Genomic DNA, 21,974 nt, shown 5'->3' with positions numbered 1-21,974 from the left:
GCTGAGGAAGCCTGCTTTCCGTTGCCTATGCTGTGTGACGCGCTGAGGAAGCCTGCTTTCCGTTGCCTATGCTGTGTGAGGTGCTGAGGAAGCCTGCTTTCCGTTGCCTATGCTGTGTGACGCGCTGAGGAAGCCTGCTTTCCGTTGCCTATGCTGTGTGACGTGCTGAGGAAGCCTGCTTTCCGTTGCCTATGCTGTGTGACGCGCTGAGGAAGCCTGCTTTCCGTTGCCTATGCTGTGTGACGTGCTGAGGAAGCCTGCTTTCCGTTGCCTATGCTGTGTGACGCGCTGAGGAAGCCTGTTTTCTGTTGCCTATGCTGTGTGACGCGCTGAGGAAGCCTGCTTTCCGTTGCCTATGCTGTGTGACGCGCTGAGGAAGCCTGTTTTCTGTTGCCTATGCTGTGTGACGCGCTGAGGAAGCCTGCTTTCCGTTGCCTATGCTGTGTGACGCGCTGAGGAAGCCTGTTTTCTGTTGCCTATGCTGTGTGACGCGCTGAGGAAGCCTGCTTTCCGTTGCCTATGCTGTGTGACTCGCCCTGGAAGCCTGCTTTCCGTTGCCTATGCTGTGTGACGCGCTGAGGAAGCCTGCTTTCCGTTGTCTATGCTGTGTGACGCGCTGAGGAAGCCTGCTTTCCGTTGTCTATGCTGTGTGACGCGCTGAGGAAGCCTGCTTTCCGTTGTCTATGCTGTGTGACGCGCTGAGGAAGCCTGCTTTCTGTTGCCTACGCATTTGCTCTTTGAGATGTAGTAGCAGCAGCTCTGTGACAGATTTTCCACTCAAAGGCTCTGTGTCTGTATGCATGTGACAAATAAGATACATAATGAATATACTGTACACACTCGCCAATTTAATTCCACTAAATTATGCTAATTAACCTATAAACTGATAAGCTTGACCAGTCAAACGTATTTACATCGACTAGTATTTCAATGAATAGGCTAAAAAGCATTATTTTGCAATGAGATGTTTTTTTTTTTTTAATCGGCCAAAAGCTTAAGGGGAGGACCATCCTATTCAGTGAATGTTATAAAATTACAAATAGTGAAACATTTAAAAAGTTACATTTTTAAAAATAAAACTACACAAAAGTATATTCAGGGAACCAAATAACTGATTAAAAACACACTGTTTTAGCAGTATCCCCAGCAGCACTCTGTAGGGTAGCACCATGGTGTAGCCCGAAGACAGCCATTTTCCATCCTCCTCTGGGTACATCGACTTCAATACAAAACCTAGGAAGCTCATGGTTCTCAACCCCTTCCATAGACTTACACAATAATTATGTTGATTCCCGGAGGACGTCCTCCAACCTATCAGAGCTCTGGCAGTATGAACTAACATATTGTCCACCCAATCAAAAGGATCAGAGAATGAATATAGTACTGAAAGCATACGCTACAGCTAGCTAGCACTGCAGTCGTTGACTCAAGAGAGAGAAAGTCAACAGTTTCAAATAAATTAATTTCTTCAAATTAAGGAGCAGCAGCAGAAAGAGTATTTATTAGCTAATAAACTAAGTCTACTCAAACAGAGAGGAAAGCTATTTACATACTATTTATATATATATTTATATATTTATATATATTTGTATTTCGGATCAATTTGATGTTATTTTAATGGACAAAAAAAAGTGCTTTTCTTAAAAAAAAAAAAAAAGGAAATGTCCCAAACTTTTGAACGGTCATGTAAATAGTAATATTTATATATATATATTTATATTTATATATATATATATATATATATATTACTATTTACATGACCGTTCAAAAGTTTGGGACATTTCCTTGTTTTTTTTTTAAAGAAAAGCTCTTTTTTTTGTCCATTAAAATAACATCAAATTGATCCGAAATACAGTGTAGACATTGTTACTGTTGTAAATGACTATTGTAGCTGGAAACGGAAGATTTTTTTTATGGCATATCTACATAGGCGTACAGAGGCCCATTATCAGCAACCATCACTCCTGTGTTACAATGGCACGTTGTGTTAGCTAATCCAAGTTTATAATTTTAAAAGGCTAATTGATCATTAGAAAACCCTTTTGCAATTATGTTAGTAAAGCTTAAAACTGTTGTGCTAATTAAAAAATCAATAAAACTGGCCTTCTTTAGACTAGTTGAGTATTTGGAGCATGAGCATTTGTGGGTTCGATTACAGGCTCAAAATGGCCAGAAACAAAGCCCTTTCTTCTGAAACTTGTCAGTCTATTCTTGTTCTGAGAAATGAAGGCTTTTCCATGTGAGATATTGTCTCAACTTGTCTCTCAACCGGTCTCTCAATTCATATGCTACGTTGTAGCAACATCATGGTGGGTACAGGGACAATTTGAGTATCATGTAGTAGCCTAAACCCATTGATGTTACATTGAGCTGGATGCATGGAATATGAATGACAGTCATCCAACATGCTGTAATAGAAGTAAGGCCGTGCTCATGAAACAAATGATGGTCCTCCCTCATCTTGAACAGCCACTGATCTACCAGCTCACCAATAGCTCTGGTTTCCACCACAACTCTGTTGTAAGGATATTACCTTACAATGGAATAGCTTGGTCTCTGCTCTCCATGACAACACATTAGACCCTATTCACCTTTAGACTGGACCAGAGACAAGGTGTGGGGCATCGTACAGACAGAGCACTCAGGACAACAGCAAATGGCAGACAGTGTTGGGTGCCATGGCAACTGATGCCAAACGGCAGGGAGTGGAACTCTGGAACTCGACATGCCGTTGCGGGAGTCATGTGTTTCGCCAACTCACCATGGATACGAAACAGACAGATGCAGAGCCAGACAACACAGTGGAGGGATCATGTTGTAAATGTGTCACCTCTTGTCATGTATATCCACTATCCCTCTACGGTGTACTGGGTAAGCCAATAGAGATTAGGTGGAACAATGTTTCACAGCCAAATCTCACTCGTCGTCCAGTAGCCGTGCCTGCCTGCCAGCCACCTCTGAAGACCTTCCAGAGAATGAGCTTATGTGCTGCCATACTGACACTTATAATGACATTAACTACAACTTTAGTCAGTCCTATTGTGATAGGCTGGCTAGGCTACATTACCAGACCATAGTAGGACGCAGACTGCCTTGTTTATGTCTGTATGGGCCTACATTGTTCAAGGTTGAGTGAGAGGTCTGAATGAGAATTACAAGGCTACTGAGGTTCTAATTCTGAATCAATGAAAACAGAGAACGAGACACACAATGTCATCCCAGTCACATGACTGATAACAAAGAGGAGGAAGAGATGCCCCTCCATTCATATATAGAGAGAAACACATACACTGTGACCGTTTGTTTCTGTCTGTCTGCCTGGCAGCGAATGAGAGCTGAAGAAGCCATCTACAGTCTGTCTGTCTGTCTAGGTGTCTGACCTTGAGACAAAACCCTGGGAGAGAGTGATTAATTAAAACACATCCCTGCGAGAGAGTGTGTGTGTGTCTGTGTGTCTAAAGAAGCTAGGTGAATGAGAAGTTTGTCCACTACAGTGAGATATGGAATCCAATGGGGTGAACCAGGAACAGGGTAGAGTCGAGCGGCTCATAGAATGCAGCCTACTCATCGATGCCATGTAAAAACACAAAACAAGCCCACAAAGAATCCATAACATCTCTCTCAACGTTCACTGAAACTGATGGAGAGAAAACATGCATTTCTGGGCCCAAATATTTGGATGTGTGTGTCCGATAAAAAGTGACAAGTCTCTATTTCTCACACACACACACACACACATGTTAAATCCTATTAGGCCCCATCACCTAACCTCACTCTTCCATAGGAAGAGGCCCCCCATCAGCCACTGCTGTCCCTGACAAGGTAAACAAACTAGGTAAAAAAAGGTAGTAAACTAGGTAAATAACTTATTTACTGATCAGGTAAACAAACAAATTAATGTAAACAAAACCACCTTCCCTCCACGTGAGCCCCAGGCAGAAGTAGTGCACTATAAAGGGAATTGGGTGTCATTTGGGATTCAGCCTCCAATACAAACCTTTCTTGAACTCCTCCAACATGGAATCCAGCTTGGTGTCGTGGAACACGAAGTGAACCGGGTGGTTGTAGAACTTGGTGATGGTCTTCAGCGTCGTACAGTCATCCGGATCAACGAAAGCCAGGTCCTTGACAAACAAGATATCCACAATGTTGGACCTCTCGTCCTCAAACACCGGTATGCGCGTGTAACCGCTCTCCATGATCTCTGACATGGTGTTGAAGTCTAGCACAGCGTCGCTGTGGATCATGAAGGAGTTACTGATCGGCGTCATGACATCTTCAACGGTTTTGGTCCTGAGCTCAAGCGCCCCCTGGATCATGTTGAGTTCCTCTTTGACCAGGTCATTGTACGGTTCTGTTACTCTCAGCATCTCCACCAGCTTCTCCCTGTTGTACACGGTACCGATCTCCTGGCCCAAGATGCAGTCCAGGAGTTTACTGATGGGCCATGAAAGGGGGAAGGTCACCAACATGAAGAACTTGGTCACCATGATGGTGTTGGCCCCTACAGCCAGTCCGTGGCGAGAGCACAGCGCCTGGGGAACGATCTCCCCAAATATGACAATACCTATAGTGGAGGCGACCACTGCTCCCAGACCTGACCCTATCAAGTCATCCAGGAGGATGGTGAGAGTTGTGTTGACTAGCACATTACCCAGGAGTAAGGAACATAAAAGATAGTTCCCTTTTCTCCGAATGGGTTCGATCTTGCTAGCGTACCGCTTCTCCTTTTCGGTACCGCAGTTCTGGACTATCCGGAGCTCCATAGGATCTAGGGCCATGAGTCCCAGGTTGAGCCCGCTGAACATACCTGACAGTACCAACAGAGCGCAGATGAGGATGCACTGGAACCACATAGGAAGCATAGATTTCTTTTCCTCCACCACTCGCAGCCTCCCGTCATCCTCACCCAACAGGTACCACTTTCCATCTTGACTGTCCCGGACGCAGAGCCCATACTCCTTCTTGAGCTCGCGCTTCCGTAGCGGCTTGATTTTCAAACTCACCACCCCGGAGGTTCCGAGGTGGCTCACGTTCATGCCACCCCGAATAACGATATCTTTGGTATATTCGGCGCAAGTCCTGTTAAAATTAGCATTATTGCTGGTAACATCAACATGTTCATGTTCCATGAACTTGATCTGTGACGAGGTGTCAGGAAGAATCTGCAGCCCGTAGAACCTCATGAAGATGTTGCTCTCCTCTGTTACTTGGATCACCCCGTCGTCCGTGGTAGTAGCTGGCTTGTCGCTCCTCTCCAGCCGCATGCCGAAGACCTGGGTGGGGCTACCGGTCTCCGGGATCCCCGTCTCGGCTTCTGTGCCCACCGTACACCATAGTAAAATGATTAAAGTTAGCGTGTACCCCTGCCAACCACTCCAGTCTGTCGCCATGTTTGTTTCACTCTAAGCGAACTCGGAGATGACGTCACCTACGGACTTTGCACAGCCCGCCCGTCATTAACATAATGCTGCGGATCGTCCAATCCGCATCCGAAACGTCACGTAATAAAATTGAGTGAGCCCCTCTTGTTTTCTTAAGGTGGACTGCTAGTATTGTTTTTAAGGTGTCCGTACACAAGGGTATCAATAGCGTTTGTGGCATGTATAAATGTTATTTTAGTTATTGAGATGGAACAGTGTTGTTGTTTAAAGCGGCAATCTACATTTGAGACAATAACCATAAGTTTTTCCCCGCCACTGGTTCGGTAGAAAGTTGACGTTTGGGGAAGCAGAAATAAATGTAGCCACTCTCAAATTCATAGTCATAACGTTATATGCATACAAGAACTGATCTTCCATGGTATCAAAATGATAGATTTTCAGCTATACAGTGTTTGTTTACATTTACTTTGTTTACAAACATTGAAGTTAAACAATTTTGTATTTTGGGTTCTTGTACGACAGTTGAACTAAGCCCATGAGTCATTTCTAAGTTATATTCTTCAAGAATCATTGGGTATATATAATTAACTATAAGTCCAAAAGTGTATGTAGCAACTGCAGATTCCCCTTTAAAGTCTGAGATGTGTTGCTCCTGCTCCTATTTGCAGTCAACTGCACCTTGTTGGTAGGAAACATCATCATCACATAAATGTCCCACTGTGATTCCTCCACCACTCGCAGCCTCCCATCATCGCAGCCACTGTGATTGACGAGAGGATTCCCAAATTCTGATATTGAACCTGGTTTATTGCTATTTCTAACTGACTACATGATGATCTTACTGCTCTACCACTAACCTGCAAGTTATTGCTGAACATTTGGACATATCGTTTTGATTTATTTATTCATGTATTTTAGTATTTGTAATTTAAATACGTTAAGTACTTTTATTTGAGTATTATAATCATTATTCTAAAAAAATAATTAAAAAAATAATAAATAGACTAGCAAATTGTATTTGAAAGTATTTTCAAACACTTATTTGAAATACCTGGGTTAAGTGTATGGAGGTTTAATTGAGTCAATGCATTTGAATATTTTCAGATAAAGGCTATCTGAATTAAGGTTGCAAAGGGAATGTTTATTACTGGTATCTTTTAAAGTTTACTTGTAAACTAACATAATTTCTGGTATCTTTTACGACATCTAGTGGCCATTTTGGGTATTTCAGATAATCACAAATGAAATTGTATTTGACACACGCACCGAATACAATGCTTTTTACAGGCCCTTAACCAACAATGCTGTTTTAAGAAAATAACAGTTAAGAAAATATTTACTAAATAAACTAAAGAATGTTCACAAAAAAGTAACACAATAAAATAAGAATAACGAGGCTATATGCAGGGGGTATGTGCAGGGGTTTGATTTGATGAATTGTTCAGCAGTCTTATGGCTTGGGGGTAGAAGCTGTTAAGGAGCCTTTTGGACCTAGACTTGGCGCTCTGGTACTGCTTGCTGTGCGGTAGCAGAGAGAACAGTTTATGACTTGGGTGGCTGGAATCTTTGACCATTTCTTGGGCCTTCCTCTGACACCGCCTAGTATAGAGGTCCTGGATGGCAGGAAGCTTGGCCCCAGTGTTGTATTGGGCTGTACGCAATACCCTCTGTAGCGCCTTAAGGATGGCGAACAGTTGCCATACCAGACGTGGATTCAACTGGTCAGGATGATCTTGATGGTGCAGCTGTAGAACTTTTTGAGGATCTGGAGACCCATGCCAAATCCTTTCAGTCTCCTGAGGGAGAATAGGCGTTGTCGTGCCCTCTTCACAACTGTCTTGGTGTGTTTGGACCATGATAGTTTGTTGGTGATGTGGCCACCAAGGAAGCTTGAATCTCTCGACACGCTCCACTACAGTCGCATCGATGTGAATGGGGTGAGTGTTCGGCCCTCCTTTTCCTGTAGTCCAGGTGTCTGTAATTATCTCTGGCCTTATCACATTTAAAATACATGAAATAAACTAATTAGATGATTTAGAAAAATAGTTGAATGACAAATCTGTAAAACAATATCCTAAATAAAAACCATTAACTGGTGTTTAATATTAGGCTTTCAGCATGAAATAGGTTTCAAAAAATGTTAGACACTTTCATTTGTTTTACTATGTCAGTATGTATTTGTTATCAATGTTTTGGTGTCAAACTGGTGGCAGTTGGATAGTTGGATAAGTTGCAGAGGTAATTACATTTTTTTCTCCATTGTTCCATATCTACCAGAAACTCATGGATAATATGAAAAATGAATACCATATATGGATTTTTTTTAAAGGGTTATTTAAGTATAAATTACCAAAGTTACAATAGATTGCCCTAGATTTTCTGTTAATTACCAATATTACTGAAGATTCCTGTAACTTTGATAAATTACCGGTAGTTTTGCAACCCTAATCTGAATACTTGTTTTTGAAATGTATTGAAAAACAATTGAAATACCTTAAATAGTATGTGAACCCAGGTCTGCTGCAGCGTCAATGCAGGTACCCAATACCCATCTTGACAGTTATGTGAGTAACTGGTAGCAGGCCACTGTGTACTAGTATGCGTGGTACGCGTGGCATCTGAGGTATGTATGTCCATTGCCCCTGTTACCCTGCCCATGACCTGCCCTGACACACATTTTCCTGGAAAAGTACTGTAGCTGAGTCTTGGGCCAGCTGTCATATTACAGGAGTCAGGAGAAAAAACATGCTAGATTAGATCCTGGTCCTGTGGGTCTAATAATAGATCCTGGTCCTGGTCCTGCGGGTCTCAAAATAGATCCTGGTCCTCTGGGTCTCATAATAGATCCTGGTTCTGCAGGTCTTATAATAGATCCTGGTCCTGTGGGTCTCATAATAGATCCTGGTCCTGTGGGTCTCATAATAGATCCTGGTCCTGTGGGTCTCATAATAGATCCTGGTCCTGAGGGTCTCATAATAGATCTTGGTCCTGTGGGTCTCATAATAGATCGTCGTCCTGATCCTGTGGGTCTCATAATAGATCCTGGTCCTGGTCCTGCGGGTCTCATAATAGATCCTGGTCCTGGTCTTGCTGGTCTCATAATAGATCCTGATCCTGGTCCTGTGGGTCTCATAATAGATCCTGGTCCTGCGGGTCTCATAATTGATCCTGGTCCTGTGGATCTCATAATAGATCCTGGTCCTGGTCCTGGTCATGCGGGTCTCATAATAGATCCTGGTCCTGTGGGTCTCATAATAGATCCTGGTCCTGTGGGTCTCATAATTGATCCTGGTCCTGTGGGTCTCATAATAGATCCTGGTCCTGTGGGTCTCATAATAGATCCTGGTCCTGGTCCTGTGGGTCTCATAATAGATCCTGGTCCTGTGGGTCTCATAATATATCCTTGTCCTGTGGGTCTCATAATAGATCCTGGTCCTGTGGGTCTCATAATATATCCTGATCCTGTGGGTCTCATAATAGATCCTGATCCTGATTCTGCGGGTCTCATAATAGATACTGGTCCTGTGGGTCTCATAATAGATCCTAGTCCTGTGGGTCTCATAATATATCCTGGTCCTGCGGGTCTCGTAATTGATCGTGGTCCTGGTCCTGTGGATCTCATAATAGATCCTGGTCCTGGTCCTGCGGGTCTCACAATAGATCCTGGTCCAGCGGGTCTCATAATTGATCCTGGTCCTGGTCCTGTGGGTCTCATAATAGATCCTGGTCCTGCGGGTCTCATAATAGATCTTGGTCCTGTGGGTCTCATAATAGAACGTCGTCCTGATCCTGTGGGTCTCATAATAGATCCTGGTCCTGGTCCTGCGGGTCTCATAATAGATCCTGGTCCTGGTCCTGCTGGTCTCATAATAGATCCTGATCCTGGTCCTGTGGGTCTCATAATTGATCCTTGTCGTGTGGATCTCATAATAGATCCTGGTCCTGGTCCTGGTCCTGCAGGTCTCATAATAGATACTGGTCCTGTGGGTCTCATAATAGATCCTGGTCCTGTTCCTGTGGGTCTCATAATATATCATGATCCTGGTTCTGCAGGTCTATTAATAGATCCTGGTCCTGTGGGTCTCATAATAGATCCTGGTCCTGTGGGTCTCATAATAGATCCTGGTCCTGTGGATCTCATAATAGATCCTGGTCCTGTGGGTCTCATAATAGATCCTGGTCCTGCGGGTCTCGTAATTGATCGTGGTCCTGGTCCTGTGGATCTCATAATAGATCCTGGTCCTGGTCCTGTGGGTCTCATAATAGATCCTGGTCCTGTGGGTCTCATAATATATCCTGATCCTGTGGGTCTCATAATAGATCCTGATCCTGATTCTGCGGGTCTCATAATAGATACTGGTCCTGTGGGTCTCATAATAGATCCTAGTCCTGTGGGTCTCATAATATATCCTGGTCCTGCGGGTCTCGTAATTGATCGTGGTCCTGGTCCTGGTCCTGCGGGTCTCATAATAGATCCTGGTCCAGCGGGTCTCATAATTGATCCTGGTCCTGGTCCTGTGGGTCTCATAATTGATCCTGGTCCTGGTCCTGTGGGTCTCATAATAGATCCTGGTCCTGCGGGTCTCATAATAGATCTTGGTCCTGTGGGTCTCATAATAGAACGTCGTCCTGATCCTGTGGGTCTCATAATAGATCCTGGTCCTGGTCCTGTGGGTCTCATAATAGATCCTGGTCCTGGTCCTGCTGGTCTCATAATAGATCCTGATCCTGGTCCTGTGGGTCTCATAATTGATCCTTGTCCTGTGGATCTCATAATAGATCCTGGTCCTGGTCCTGGTCCTGCAGGTCTCATAATAGATACTGGTCCTGTGGGTCTCATAATAGATCCTGGTCCTGTTCCTGTGGGTCTCATAATATATCATGATCCTGGTTCTGCAGGTCTATTAATAGATCCTTGGGTATATATAATTAACTATAAGTCCAAAAGTGTATGTAGCAACTGCAGATTCCCCTTTAAAGTCTGAGATGTGTTGCTCCTGCTCCTATTTGCAGTCAACTGCACCTTGTTGGTAGGAAACATCATCATCACATAAATGTCCCACTGTGATTCCTCCACCACTCGCAGCCTCCCATCATCGCAGCCACTGTGATTGACGAGAGGATTCCCAAATTCTGATATTGAACCTGGTTTATTGCTATTTCTAACTGACTACATGATGATCTTACTGCTCTACCACTAACCTGCAAGTTATTGCTGAACATTTGGACATATCGTTTTGATTTATTTATTCATGTATTTTAGTATTTGTAATTTAAATACGTTAAGTACTTTTATTTGAGTATTATAATCATTATTCTAAAAAAATAGTTTTTTTTAACCTGGATAACACTCGCCAGGCCAGCTTCCCTGCCCCATCCACCGCTGCCCCCTGGACACTGATCTCTTGGCTACATAGCTGATGCACGCTGGACTGTCCATTAATCACGGTACTCCATTCTGCTTGTTTGTTCTATCTGTTGGCCCCGTTGCCTAGTCTACGCCATTTTACCTGCTGTTGTTGTGCTAGCTGATTAGCTGTTGTCTCACCTACTGTTTTAGCTAGCTTTCCCAATTCAACACCTGTGATTACTGTATGCCTCGCTGTATGTCTCTCTCAAATGTCAACATGCCTTGTATACTGTTGTTCAGGTTAGTTATCATTGTTTTAGTTCACAATGGAGCCCCTAGTTCCACTCTTCACGCCCCTGATAACTCCTTTGTCCCACCTCCCACACATGCGGTGACCTCACCCATTACTACCAGCATGTCCAGAGATACAACCTCCCTCATCATCACCCAGTGCCTGGGCTTACCTCCGCTGTACCCGCACCCCACCATACCCCTGTCTGCGCATTATGCCCTGAATATATTCTACCATGCCCAGAAACCTGCTCCTCTTATTCTCTGTCCCCAACGCTCTAGGCGACCAGTTTTGATAGCCTTTAGCCGCACCCTCATACTACTCCTTCTCTGTTCCGCGGGTGATGTGGAGGTAAACCCAGGCCCTGCATGTCCCCAGGCACCCTCATTTGTTGACTTCTGTGATCGAAAAAGCCTTGGTTTCATGCATGTCAACATCAGAAGCCTCCTCCCTAAGTTTGTTTTACTCACTGCTTTAGCACACTCTGCTAACCCTGATGTCCTTGCTGTGTCTGAATCCTGGCTCAGGAAGGCCACCAAAAATTCAGAGATTTACATACCCAACTATAACATCTTCCGTCAAGATAGAACTGCCAAAGGGGGCGGAGTTGCAGTTTACTGCAGAGATAGCCTGCAAAGTAATGTCATACTTTCCAGGTCCATACCCAAACAGTTCGAACTACTAATTTTGAAAATTACTCTCTCCAGAAATAAGTCTCTCACGGTTGCCGCCTGCTACCGACCCCCCTCAGCTCCCAGCTGTGCCCTGGACACCATTTGTGAATTGTTCGCCCCCCATCTAGCTTCAGAGTTTGTTCTGTTAGGTGACCTAAACTGGGATATGCTTAACACCTCGCCAGTCCTACAATCTAAGCTAGATGCCCTCAATCTCACACAAATCATCAAGGAACCCACCAGGTACAACCCTAACTCTGTAAACAAGGGCACCCTCATAGACGTCATCCTGACCAACTGGCCCTCCAAATACACCTCCGCTGTCTTCAACCAGGATCTCAGCGATCACTGCCTCATTGCCTGTATCCGCTACGGAGCCGCAGTCAAACGACCACCCCTCATCACTGTCAAACGCTCCCTAAAACACTTCTGTGAGCAGGCCTTTCTAATCGACCTGGCCCGGGTATCCTGGAAGGACATTGACCTCATCCCGTCAGTTGAGGATGCCTGGTCATTCTTCAAAAGTAACTTCCTCACCATTTTAGATAAGCATGCTCCGTTCAAAAAATGCAGAACTAAGAACAGATACAGCCCTTGGTTCACCCCAGACCTGACTGCCCTCGACCAGCACAAAAACATCCTGTGGCGGACTGCAATAGCATCGAATAGTCCCCGTGACATGCAACTGTTCAGGGAAGTCCGGAACCAATACACGCAGTCAGTCAGGAAAGCTAAGGCCAGCTTCTTCAGGCAGGAGTTTGCATCCTGTAGCTCCAACTCCAAAAAGTTCTGGGACACCGTGAAGTCCATGGAGAACAAGAGCACCTCCTCCCAGCTGCCCACTGCACTGAGGCTAGGTAACACGGTCACCACTGATAAATCCACGATTATCGAAAACTTCAATAAGCATTTCTCAACGGCTGGCCATGCCTTCCGCCTGGCTACTTCAACCTCGGCCAACAGCTCCGCCCCCCCCCGCAGCTCCTCGCCCAAGCCTCTCCAGGTTCTCCTTTAACCAAATCCAGATAGCAGATGTTCTGAAAGAGCTGCAAAACCTGGACCCGTACAAATCAGCTGGGCTTGACAATCTGGACCCTCTATTTCTGAAACTATCTGCCACCATTGTCGCAACCCCTATTACCAGCCTGTTCAACCTCTCTTTCATATCGTCTGAGATCCCCAAGGATTGGAAAACTGCCGCAGTCATCCCCCTCTTCAAAGGGGGAGACACCCTGGACCCAAACTGTTACAGACCTATATCCATCCTGCCCTGCCTATCTAAGGTCTTCGAAAGCCAAGTCAACAAACAGGTCACTGACCATCTCGAATCCCACCGCACCTTCTCCGCTGTGCAATCTGGTTTCCGAGCCGGTCATGGGTGCACCTCAGCCACACTCAAGGTACTCAACGATATCATAACCGCCATCGATAAAAGACAGTACTGTGCAGCCGTCTTCATCGACCTTGCCAAGGCTTTCGACTCTGTCAATCACCATATTCTTATCGGCAGACTCAGGAGCCTCGGTTTTTCGGATGACTGCCTTGCCTGGTTCACCAATTACTTTGCAGACAGAGTTCAGTGCGTCAAATCGGAGGGCATGCTGTCTGGTCCTCTGGCAGTCTCTATGGGGGTGCCACAGGGTTCAATTCTCGGGCCGACTCTTTTCTCTGTGTATATCAATGATGTTGCTCTTGCTGCGGGCGATTCCCTGATCCACCTCTACGCAGACGACACCATTCTATATACCTTCGGCCCGTCTTTGGACACTGTGCTATCTAACCTCCAAACAAGTTTCAATGCCATACAACACTCCATCCGTGGCCTCCAACTGCTCTTAAACGCTAGTAAAACCAAATGCATGCTTTTCAACCGGTCGCTGCCTACACCCGCATGCCCGACTAGCATCACCACCCTGGATGGTTCCGACCTAGAATATGTGGACGTCTATAAGTACCTAGGTGTCTGGCTAGACTGCAAACTCTCCTTCCAGACTCATATCAAACATCTCCAATCGAAAATCAAATCAAGAGTCGGCTTTCTATTCCGCAACAAAGCCTCCTTCACTCACGCCGCCAAGCTTACCCTAGTAAAACTGACTATCCTACCGATCCTCGACTTCGGCGATGTCATCTACAAAATGGCTTCCAACACTCTACTCAGCAAACTGGATGCAGTCTATCACAGTGCCATCCGTTTTGTCACTAAAGCACCTTATACCACCCACCACTGCGACTTGTATGCTCTAGTCGGCTGGCCCTCGCTACATATTCGTCGCCAGACCCACTGGCTCCAGGTCATCTACAAGTCCATGCTAGGTAAAGCTCCGCCTTATCTCAGCTCACTGGTCACGATGGCAACACCCATCCGTAGCACGCGCTCCAGCAGGTGTATCTCACTGATCATCCCTAAAGCCAACACCTCATTTGGCCGCCTTTCGTTCCAGTACTCTGCTGCCTGTGACTGGAACGAATTGCAAAAATCGCTGAAGTTGGAGACTTTTATCTCCCTCACCAACTTCAAACATCAGCTATCTGAGCAGCTAACCGATCGCTGCAGCTGTACATAGTCTATTGGTAAATAGCCCACCCTTTTTCACCTACCTCATCCCCATACTGTTTTTATTTATTTACTTTTCTGCTCTTTTGCACACCAATATCTCTACCTGTACATGACCATCTGATCATTCATCACTCCAGTGTTAATCTGCAAAATTGTAATTATTTGCCTACCTCCTCATGCCTTTTGCACACATTGTATATAGACTCCCCCTTTGGTTTCTACTGTGTTATTGACTTGTTAATTGTTTACTCCATGTGTAACTCTTTGTTGTCTGCTCACACTGCTATGCTTTATCTTGGCCAGGTCGCAGTTGCAAATGAGAACTTGTTCTCAACCAGCCTACCTGGTTAAATAAAGGTGAAATAAATAAATTAAATAAAAATATCCTGGTCCTGTGGGTCCCATAATCGATCCTGGTCCTGCGGGTCTCATAATAGATCCTGGTCCTGTGGGTCTCATAATAGACCCTGGACCTGTGGGTCTCATAATAGATCCCGGTCCTGCGGGTCTCAAAATAGATCCTGATCTTGGTCCTGCGGGTTTCATAATAGAACCTGGTCCTGGTCCTGCGGGTCTCATTATAGATCCTGATCTTGGTCCTGCGGGTCTCATAATAGATCCTGGTCCTGTGGGTCTCATAATAGATCCTGGTCCTGCGGGTCTCATAATTGATCCTGGTCCTGTGGATCTCATAATAGATCCTGGTCCTGGTCCTGGTCTTGCGGGTCTCATAATAGATCCTGGTCCTGTGGGTCTCATAATAGATCCTGGACCTGTGGGTCTCATAATAGATCCCGGTCCTGTGGGTTCTCATAATAGATCCTGGTCCTGTGGGTCTCATAATAGATCCTGGTCCTGGTCCTGTGGGTCTCATAATAGATCCTGGTCCTGTGGGTCTCATAATATATCCTGGTCCTGTGGGTCCCATAATAGATCCTGGTCCTGTGGGTCTCATAATAGATCCTGGTCCTGTGGGTCTCATAATATATCATTGTCCTGTGGGTCTCATAATAGATCCTGGTCCTGTGGGTCTCATAATATATCCTGATCCTGTGGGTCTCATAATAGATCCTGGTCCTGTGGGTCTCATAATAGATCCTGATCCTGATTCTGCGGGTCTCATAATAGATACTGGTCCTGTGGGTCTCATAATAGATCCTAGTCCTGTGGGTCTCATAATATATCCTGGTCCTGTGGGTCTCATAATAGATCCTGGTCCTGTGGTTCTCATAATAGATCCTGGTCCTGTGGGTCTCATAATAGATCCTGGTCCTGGTCCTGTGGGTCTCATAATAGATCCTGGTCCTGTGGGTCTCATAATAGATCCTGGTCCTGTGGGTGTCATGATAGATCTTGGACCTGTGGGACTCATAATAGATCCTGGTTCTGCGGGTCTCATAATTGATCGTGGTCCTGGTCCTGTGGATCTCATAATAGATCCTGGTCCTGGTCCTGTGGGTCTCATAATAGATCCTGGTCCTGCGGGTCTCATAATAGATCCTGGTCCTGGTCCTGTGGGTCTCATAATAGATCCTGGTCCTGTGGGTCTCATAATATATCCTGGTCCTGTGGGTCCCATAATAGATCCTGGTCCTGTGGGTCTCATAATATATCCTGGTCCTGTGGGTCCCATAATAGATCCTGGTCCTGTGGGTCTCATAATAGATCCTGATCCTGTGGGTCTCATAATAGATCCTGGTCCTGGTCCTGTGGGCCTCATAATAGATCCTGGTCCTGCGGGTCTCATAATAGATCCTGGTCCTGGTCCTGCAGGTCTCATAATAGATCCTGGTCCTTTGGGTCTCATAATAGATCCTGGTCCTGTGGGTCTCATAATAGATCCTGGTCCTGTGGGTCTCATAATAGATCCTGGTCCTGGTCCTGTGGGTCTCATAATATATCATGATCCTGGTCCTGTGGGTCTCATAATAGATCCTCGTCCTGTGGGTCTCATAATAAATCCTGGTCCTGTGGGTCTCATAATAGATCCTGGTCCTGTGGGTCTCATAATAGATCCTGGTCCTGTGGGTCTCATAATAGATCCTGGTCCTGTGGGTCTCATAATAGATCCTGGTCCTGGTCCTGTGGGCCTCATAATAGATCCTGGTCCTGCGGGTCTCATAATAGATCCTGGTCCTGGTCCTGCAGGTCTCATAATAGATCCTGGTCCTTTGGGTCTCATAATAGATCCTGGTCCTGTGGGTCTCATAATAGATCCTGGTCCTGTGGGTCTCATAATAGATCCTGGTCCTGGTCCTGTGGGTCTCATAATATATCATGATCCTGGTCCTGTGGGTCTCATAATAGATCCTCGTCCTGTGGGTCTCATAATAAATCCTGGTCCTGTGGGTCTCATAATAGATCCTGGTCCTGTGGGTCTCATAATAGATCCTGGTCCTGTGGGTCTCATAATAGATCCTGGTCCTGTGGGTCTCATAATAGATCCTGGTCCTGCGGGTCTCATAATAGATCCTGGTCCTGGTCCTGCAGGTCTCATAATAGATCCTGGTCCTGTGGATCTCATAATAGATCCTGGTCCTGTGGGTCTCATGATAGATCTTGGACCTGTGGGACTCATAATAGATCCTGGTCCTGTGGGTCTCATAATAGATCCTGGTCCTGGTCCTGTGGGTCTCATAATATATCATGATCCTGGTCCTGTGGGTCTCATAATAGATCCTCGTCCTGTGGGTCTCATAATAAATCCTGGTCCTGTGGGTCTCATAATAGATCCTGGTCCTGTGGGTCTCATAATAGATCCTGGTCCTGTGGGTCTCATAATAGATCCTGGTCCTGTGGGTCTCATAATAGATCCTGGTCCTGCGGGTCTCATAATAGATCCTGGTCCTGGTCCTGCAGGTCTCATAATAGATCCTGGTCCTGTGGATCTCATAATAGATCCTGGTCCTGTGGGTCTCATGATAGATCTTGGACCTGTGGGACTCAAAATAGATCCTGGTTCTGCGGGTCTCATAATTGATAGTGGTCCTGGTCCTGTGGATCTCATAATAGATCCTGGTCCTGGTCCTGTGGGTCTCATAATAGATCCTGGTCCTGCAGGTCTCATAATTGATCCTGGTCCTGGTCCTGTGGGTCTCATAATAGATCCTGGTCCTGCGGGTCTCATAATAGATCTTGGTCCTGTGGGTCTCATAATAGATCGTCGTCCTGATCCTGTGGGTCTCATAATAGATCCTGGTCCTGGTCCTGCGGGTCTCATAATAGATCCTGGTCCTGGTCCTGCTGGTCTCATAATAGATCCTGATCTTGGTCCTGCGGGTCTCATAATAGATCCTGGTCCTGTGGGTCTCATAATAGATCCTGGTCCTGGTCCTGTGGGTCTCATAATAGATCCTGGTCCTGTGGGTCTCATAATATATCCTGGTCCTGTGGGTCCCATAATAGATCCTGGTCCTGTGGGTCTCATAATATATCCTGGTCCTGTGGGTCCCATAATAGATCCTGGTCCTGTGGGTCTCATAATAGATCCTGATCCTGTGGGTCTCATAATAGATCCTGGTCCTGGTCCTGTGGGCCTCATAATAGATCCTGGTCCTGCGGGTCTCATAATAGATCCTGGTCCTGGTCCTGCAGGTCTCATAATAGATCCTGGTCCTTTGGGTCTCATAATAGATCCTGGTCCTGTGGGTCTCATAATAGATCCTGGTCCTGTGGGTCTCATAATAGATCCTGGTCCTGGTCCTGTGGGTCTCATAATATATCATGATCCTGGTCCTGTGGGTCTCATAATAGATCCTGGTCCTGTGGGTCTCATAATAAATCCTGGTCCTGTGGGTCTCATAATAGATCCTGGTCCTGTGGGTCTCATAATAGATCCTGGTCCTGTGGGTCTCATAATAGATCCTGGTCCTGTGGGTCTCATAATAGATCCTGGTCCTGCGGGTCTCATAATAGATCCTGGTCCTGGTCCTGCAGGTCTCATAATAGATCCTGGTCCTGTGGATCTCATAATAGATCCTGGTCCTGTGGGTCTCATGATAGATCTTGGACCTTTGGGACTCATAATAGATCCTGGTTCTGCGGGTCTCATAATTGATCGTGGTCCTGGTCCTGTGGATCTCATAATAGATCCTGGTCCTGGTCCTGTGGGTCTCATAATAGATCCTGGTCCTGCGGGTCTCATAATTGATCCTGGTCCTGGTCCTGTGGGTCTCATAATAGATCCTGGTCCTGCGGGTCTCATAATAGATCTTGGTCCTGTGGGTCTCATAATAGATCGTCGTCCTGATCCTGTGGGTCTCATAATAGATCCTGGTCCTGGTCCAGCGGGTCTCATAATAGATCCTGGTCCTGGTCCTGCTGGTCTCATAATAGATCCTGATCTTGGTCCTGCGGGTCTCATAATAGATCCTGGTCCTGTGGGTCTCATAATAGATCCTGATCCTGGTCCTGTGGGTCTCATAATAGATCCTGGTCCTGCGGGTCTCATAATAGATCCTGATCCTGGTCCTGCGGGTCTCATAATTGATCCTGGTCCTGTGGGTCTCATAATAGATCCTGGTCCTGGTCCTACGGGTCTCATAATAGATCCTGGTCCTGCGGGTCTCATAATAGATCCTGGTCCTGTGGGTCTCATAATAGATCCTCGTCCTGATCCTGTGGGTCTCATAATAGATCCTGGTCCTGCGGGTCTCATAATAGATCCTGATCTTGGTCCTGCGGGTCTCATAATAGATCCTGGTCCTGGTCCTGCGGGTCTCATAATAGATCCTGATCTTGGTCCTGCGGGTCTCATAATAGATCCTGGTCCTGGTCCTGCGGGTGTCATAATAGATCCTGATCTTGGTCCTGCGGGTCTCATAATAGATCCTGGTCCTGTGGGTCTCATAATAGATCCTGGTCCTGTGGGTCTCATAATATATCCTGGTCCTGTGGGTCTCATAATAGATCCTGTTCCTGCAGGTCTCATAATTGATCCTGGTCCTGTGGATCTCTTAATAGATCCTGGTCCTGGTCCTGCGGGTCTCATAATAGATCCTGGTCCTGTGGGTCTCATAATAGATCCTGATCCTGTGGGTCTCATGATAGATCCCGGTCCTGTGGGTTTCATAATAGATCCTGGTCCTGTGGGTCTCATAATAGATCCTGGTCCTGGTCCTGTGGGTCTCATAATAGATCCTGGTCCTGTGGGTCTCTTAATATATCCTGGTCCTGTGGGTCTCATAATAGATCCTGGTCCTGGTCCTGTGGGTCTCATAATAGACCTGGTCCTGGTCCTGCGGGTCTCATAATATATCCTGGTCCTGCGGGTCTCATAATAGATCCTGATCCTGGTCCTGCGGGTCTCACAATAGATCCTGGTCCTGGTCCTGCGGGTCTCATAATAGATCCTGGTTCTGCGGGTCTCATAATAGATCCTGGTCCTGTGGGTCTCATAATAGATCCTCGTCCTCATCCTGTGGGTCTCATAATAGATCCTGGTCCTGCGGGTCTCATAATAGATCCTGATCTTGGTCCTGCGGGTCTCATAATAGATCCTGGTCCTGGTCCTGCGGGTCTCATAATAGATCCTGGTCCTGTGGGTCTCATAATAGATCACTCATCTATCCTGTATGTCTCATAATAGATCCTGGTCCTGTGGGTCTCATAATAGATCCCGGTCCTGCGGGTCTCATAATTGATCCTGGTCCTGGTCCTGTGGATCTCATAATAGATCCTGGTCCTGGTCCTGGTCCTGCGGGTCTCATAATAGATCCTGGTTCTGTGGGTCTCATAATATATCCTGGTCCAGTGGGTCTCATAATAGATCCCGGTCCTGCTGGTCTCATAATAGATCCTGGTCCTGCAGGTCTCATAATAGATCCTGGTCCTGGTCCTGCGGGTCTCATAATAGATCCTGGTCCTGGGGGTCTCATAACAGATCCTGGTCCTGCAGGTCTCATAATAGATCCTGGTCCTGGTCCTGCGGGTCTCATAATAGTGTGGTGTGAGATGAAAATAAGTGGAGTGAAATATAAATAATGAATTGCGTTTTAATTGAGTTCTGAATTTGACCATTTCCAACTCCCCTATTTAAACCACGTGGGCTGATGTTGCTCATGTTTCAGTGCTAGCACACCCTCTTGTTTTCAAACCACAGGTCTGTCAGCCAGAGTTGGGGTCAATTCCTGTACTTCAATTTGAATGGAATTTCTCCATAGGAGTGTGAATGGATTAAATCCTGAATGGACTAGTTCAAACTTTTTCGGGTACTCACACATTTACCAAGTGAAAAAACACAGACAGAGTGAAAATGTAAAGTTGTTACAGGAGAGCTGGATGTGAATAATGACCATCTTCTCTGTGTCGTCTCTCTGTGTCGTCTCCACCAAGGTTGGGGTGGAAATTTGTCCAATGCCATGTGTGCGTTTTCACTCTCTGTGACCAAACATTTGCTCAATGAATTAATACTCGGTAAATATCAGCATATCTTACCGATAGACAATAGTCTGTGTTGTGAAGGATGAAGTATGTCTTGTAAAGGATGAAGTATGTCTTGTAAAGGAGGAAGTATATATTGGGAAGGATGAAGTATGTCTTGTAAAGGACATGTCTTGTAAAGGATGAAGTATGTCTTGTAAAGGATGACGTATGTCTTGTAAAGGATGAAGTATGTCTTGATATGCCACTGTGGTTATGTGTAGAATTTCGTTATGTTCTTTTGAGATTATATGACCCTAGTCTCACATATCTTTTAGCTAAATTCCATGTTTCCACTTGCTGTGATCAAACATTTGCTCAAGCATCTTGTGGTCTTACTTGTAAATATTAGGCCACTCCTGTTACAACCAATATTCAATCTTTGCATTGTAAGGGATAATTATGTACAGTGGCAAGGAAAAGTATGTGAACCCTTTGGAATGACATGGATTTCTGCATAAATTGGTCATAATATCTGATCTTCATCCACAATAAACAAACACAGTTTGCTTTAAACTAATAACACACAAATAATGTTATTTTTCTTGTCTATATTGTATACATCATTTAAACATTCACAGTGTAGGTTGGAAAAAGTATGTGAACCCCTAGGCTAATGACTTCTCCAAAAGCTAATTAAAGTCAGGAGTCAAGCTCAATGAGACGAGATTGGAGATGTTGGTTAGAGCTGCCTTGGCCCTATAAAAAAGCACTCACAAAATGTGAGTTTGCTATTCAGATCAAGCATCGCCTGATGTGAACCATGACTCGAACAAAAGAGATCTCAGAAAACTGAAGATTAAGAATTGTTGACTTGCGTTAAGCTGGAAAGAGGTACAAAAGTATGTCTAAAAGCCTTGATGTTCATCAGTCCACGGTAAGAAAAATTGTCTGAAAATGGAGAAAGTTCAGCACTGTTGCTACTCTCCATAATAGTGCAAAGATGACTGCAAGAGCACAGCACAGAATGCTCAATGAGGTTAAGAAGAATCCTAGAGTGTCAGCTGAAGACTTACAGAATTATTATTATTTTAAAATTTTTATTTTACCTTTATTTAATCAGGTAGACCAGTTGAGAACAAGTTCTCATTTACAACTGCGACCTGGCCAAGATAAAACAAAGCAGTGTGAGAAAAACAACACAAAGTTACACATAAACAAACGTACAGTCAACAACACAATAGAAATATCTCTATACAGTGTGTGCAAATGTAGAAAGGCAATAAATTGGCCATAATGGCAAAGTAATTACAATTTAGCATTAACACTGGAGTGATAGATGTGCATATGATGA

The 21,974-nt window shown here is 45.3% G+C and overlaps 1 protein-coding gene across 2 annotated transcripts in view; it reads right to left on the bottom strand.

Annotated features, from left to right (window-relative positions):
- LOC109896203 (metal transporter CNNM4) overlaps window positions 1-5,422 on the bottom strand; it is a 70,276-nt gene extending 64,854 nt beyond the window's left edge. For both annotated transcript variants that reach the window (XM_020490501.2, XM_031829665.1), the window contains exon 1: window positions 3,998-5,422. In XM_020490501.2, the coding sequence (XP_020346090.2) occupies window positions 3,998-5,393 (1,396 nt within the window). In that variant the 5' untranslated portion in view covers window positions 5,394-5,422. The remainder of the gene's footprint in view (window positions 1-3,997) is intronic.
- Between the last annotated feature and the right edge of the window lie 16,552 nt (window positions 5,423-21,974).

This window comes from Oncorhynchus kisutch, linkage group LG8, assembly GCF_002021735.2.
Source record: "Oncorhynchus kisutch isolate 150728-3 linkage group LG8, Okis_V2, whole genome shotgun sequence".
Lineage (NCBI taxonomy): Eukaryota > Metazoa > Chordata > Actinopteri > Salmoniformes > Salmonidae > Oncorhynchus > Oncorhynchus kisutch.
Note: the sequence above shows the minus strand (reverse complement) of the source record. Positions and strands in the feature narration are given on the sequence as shown.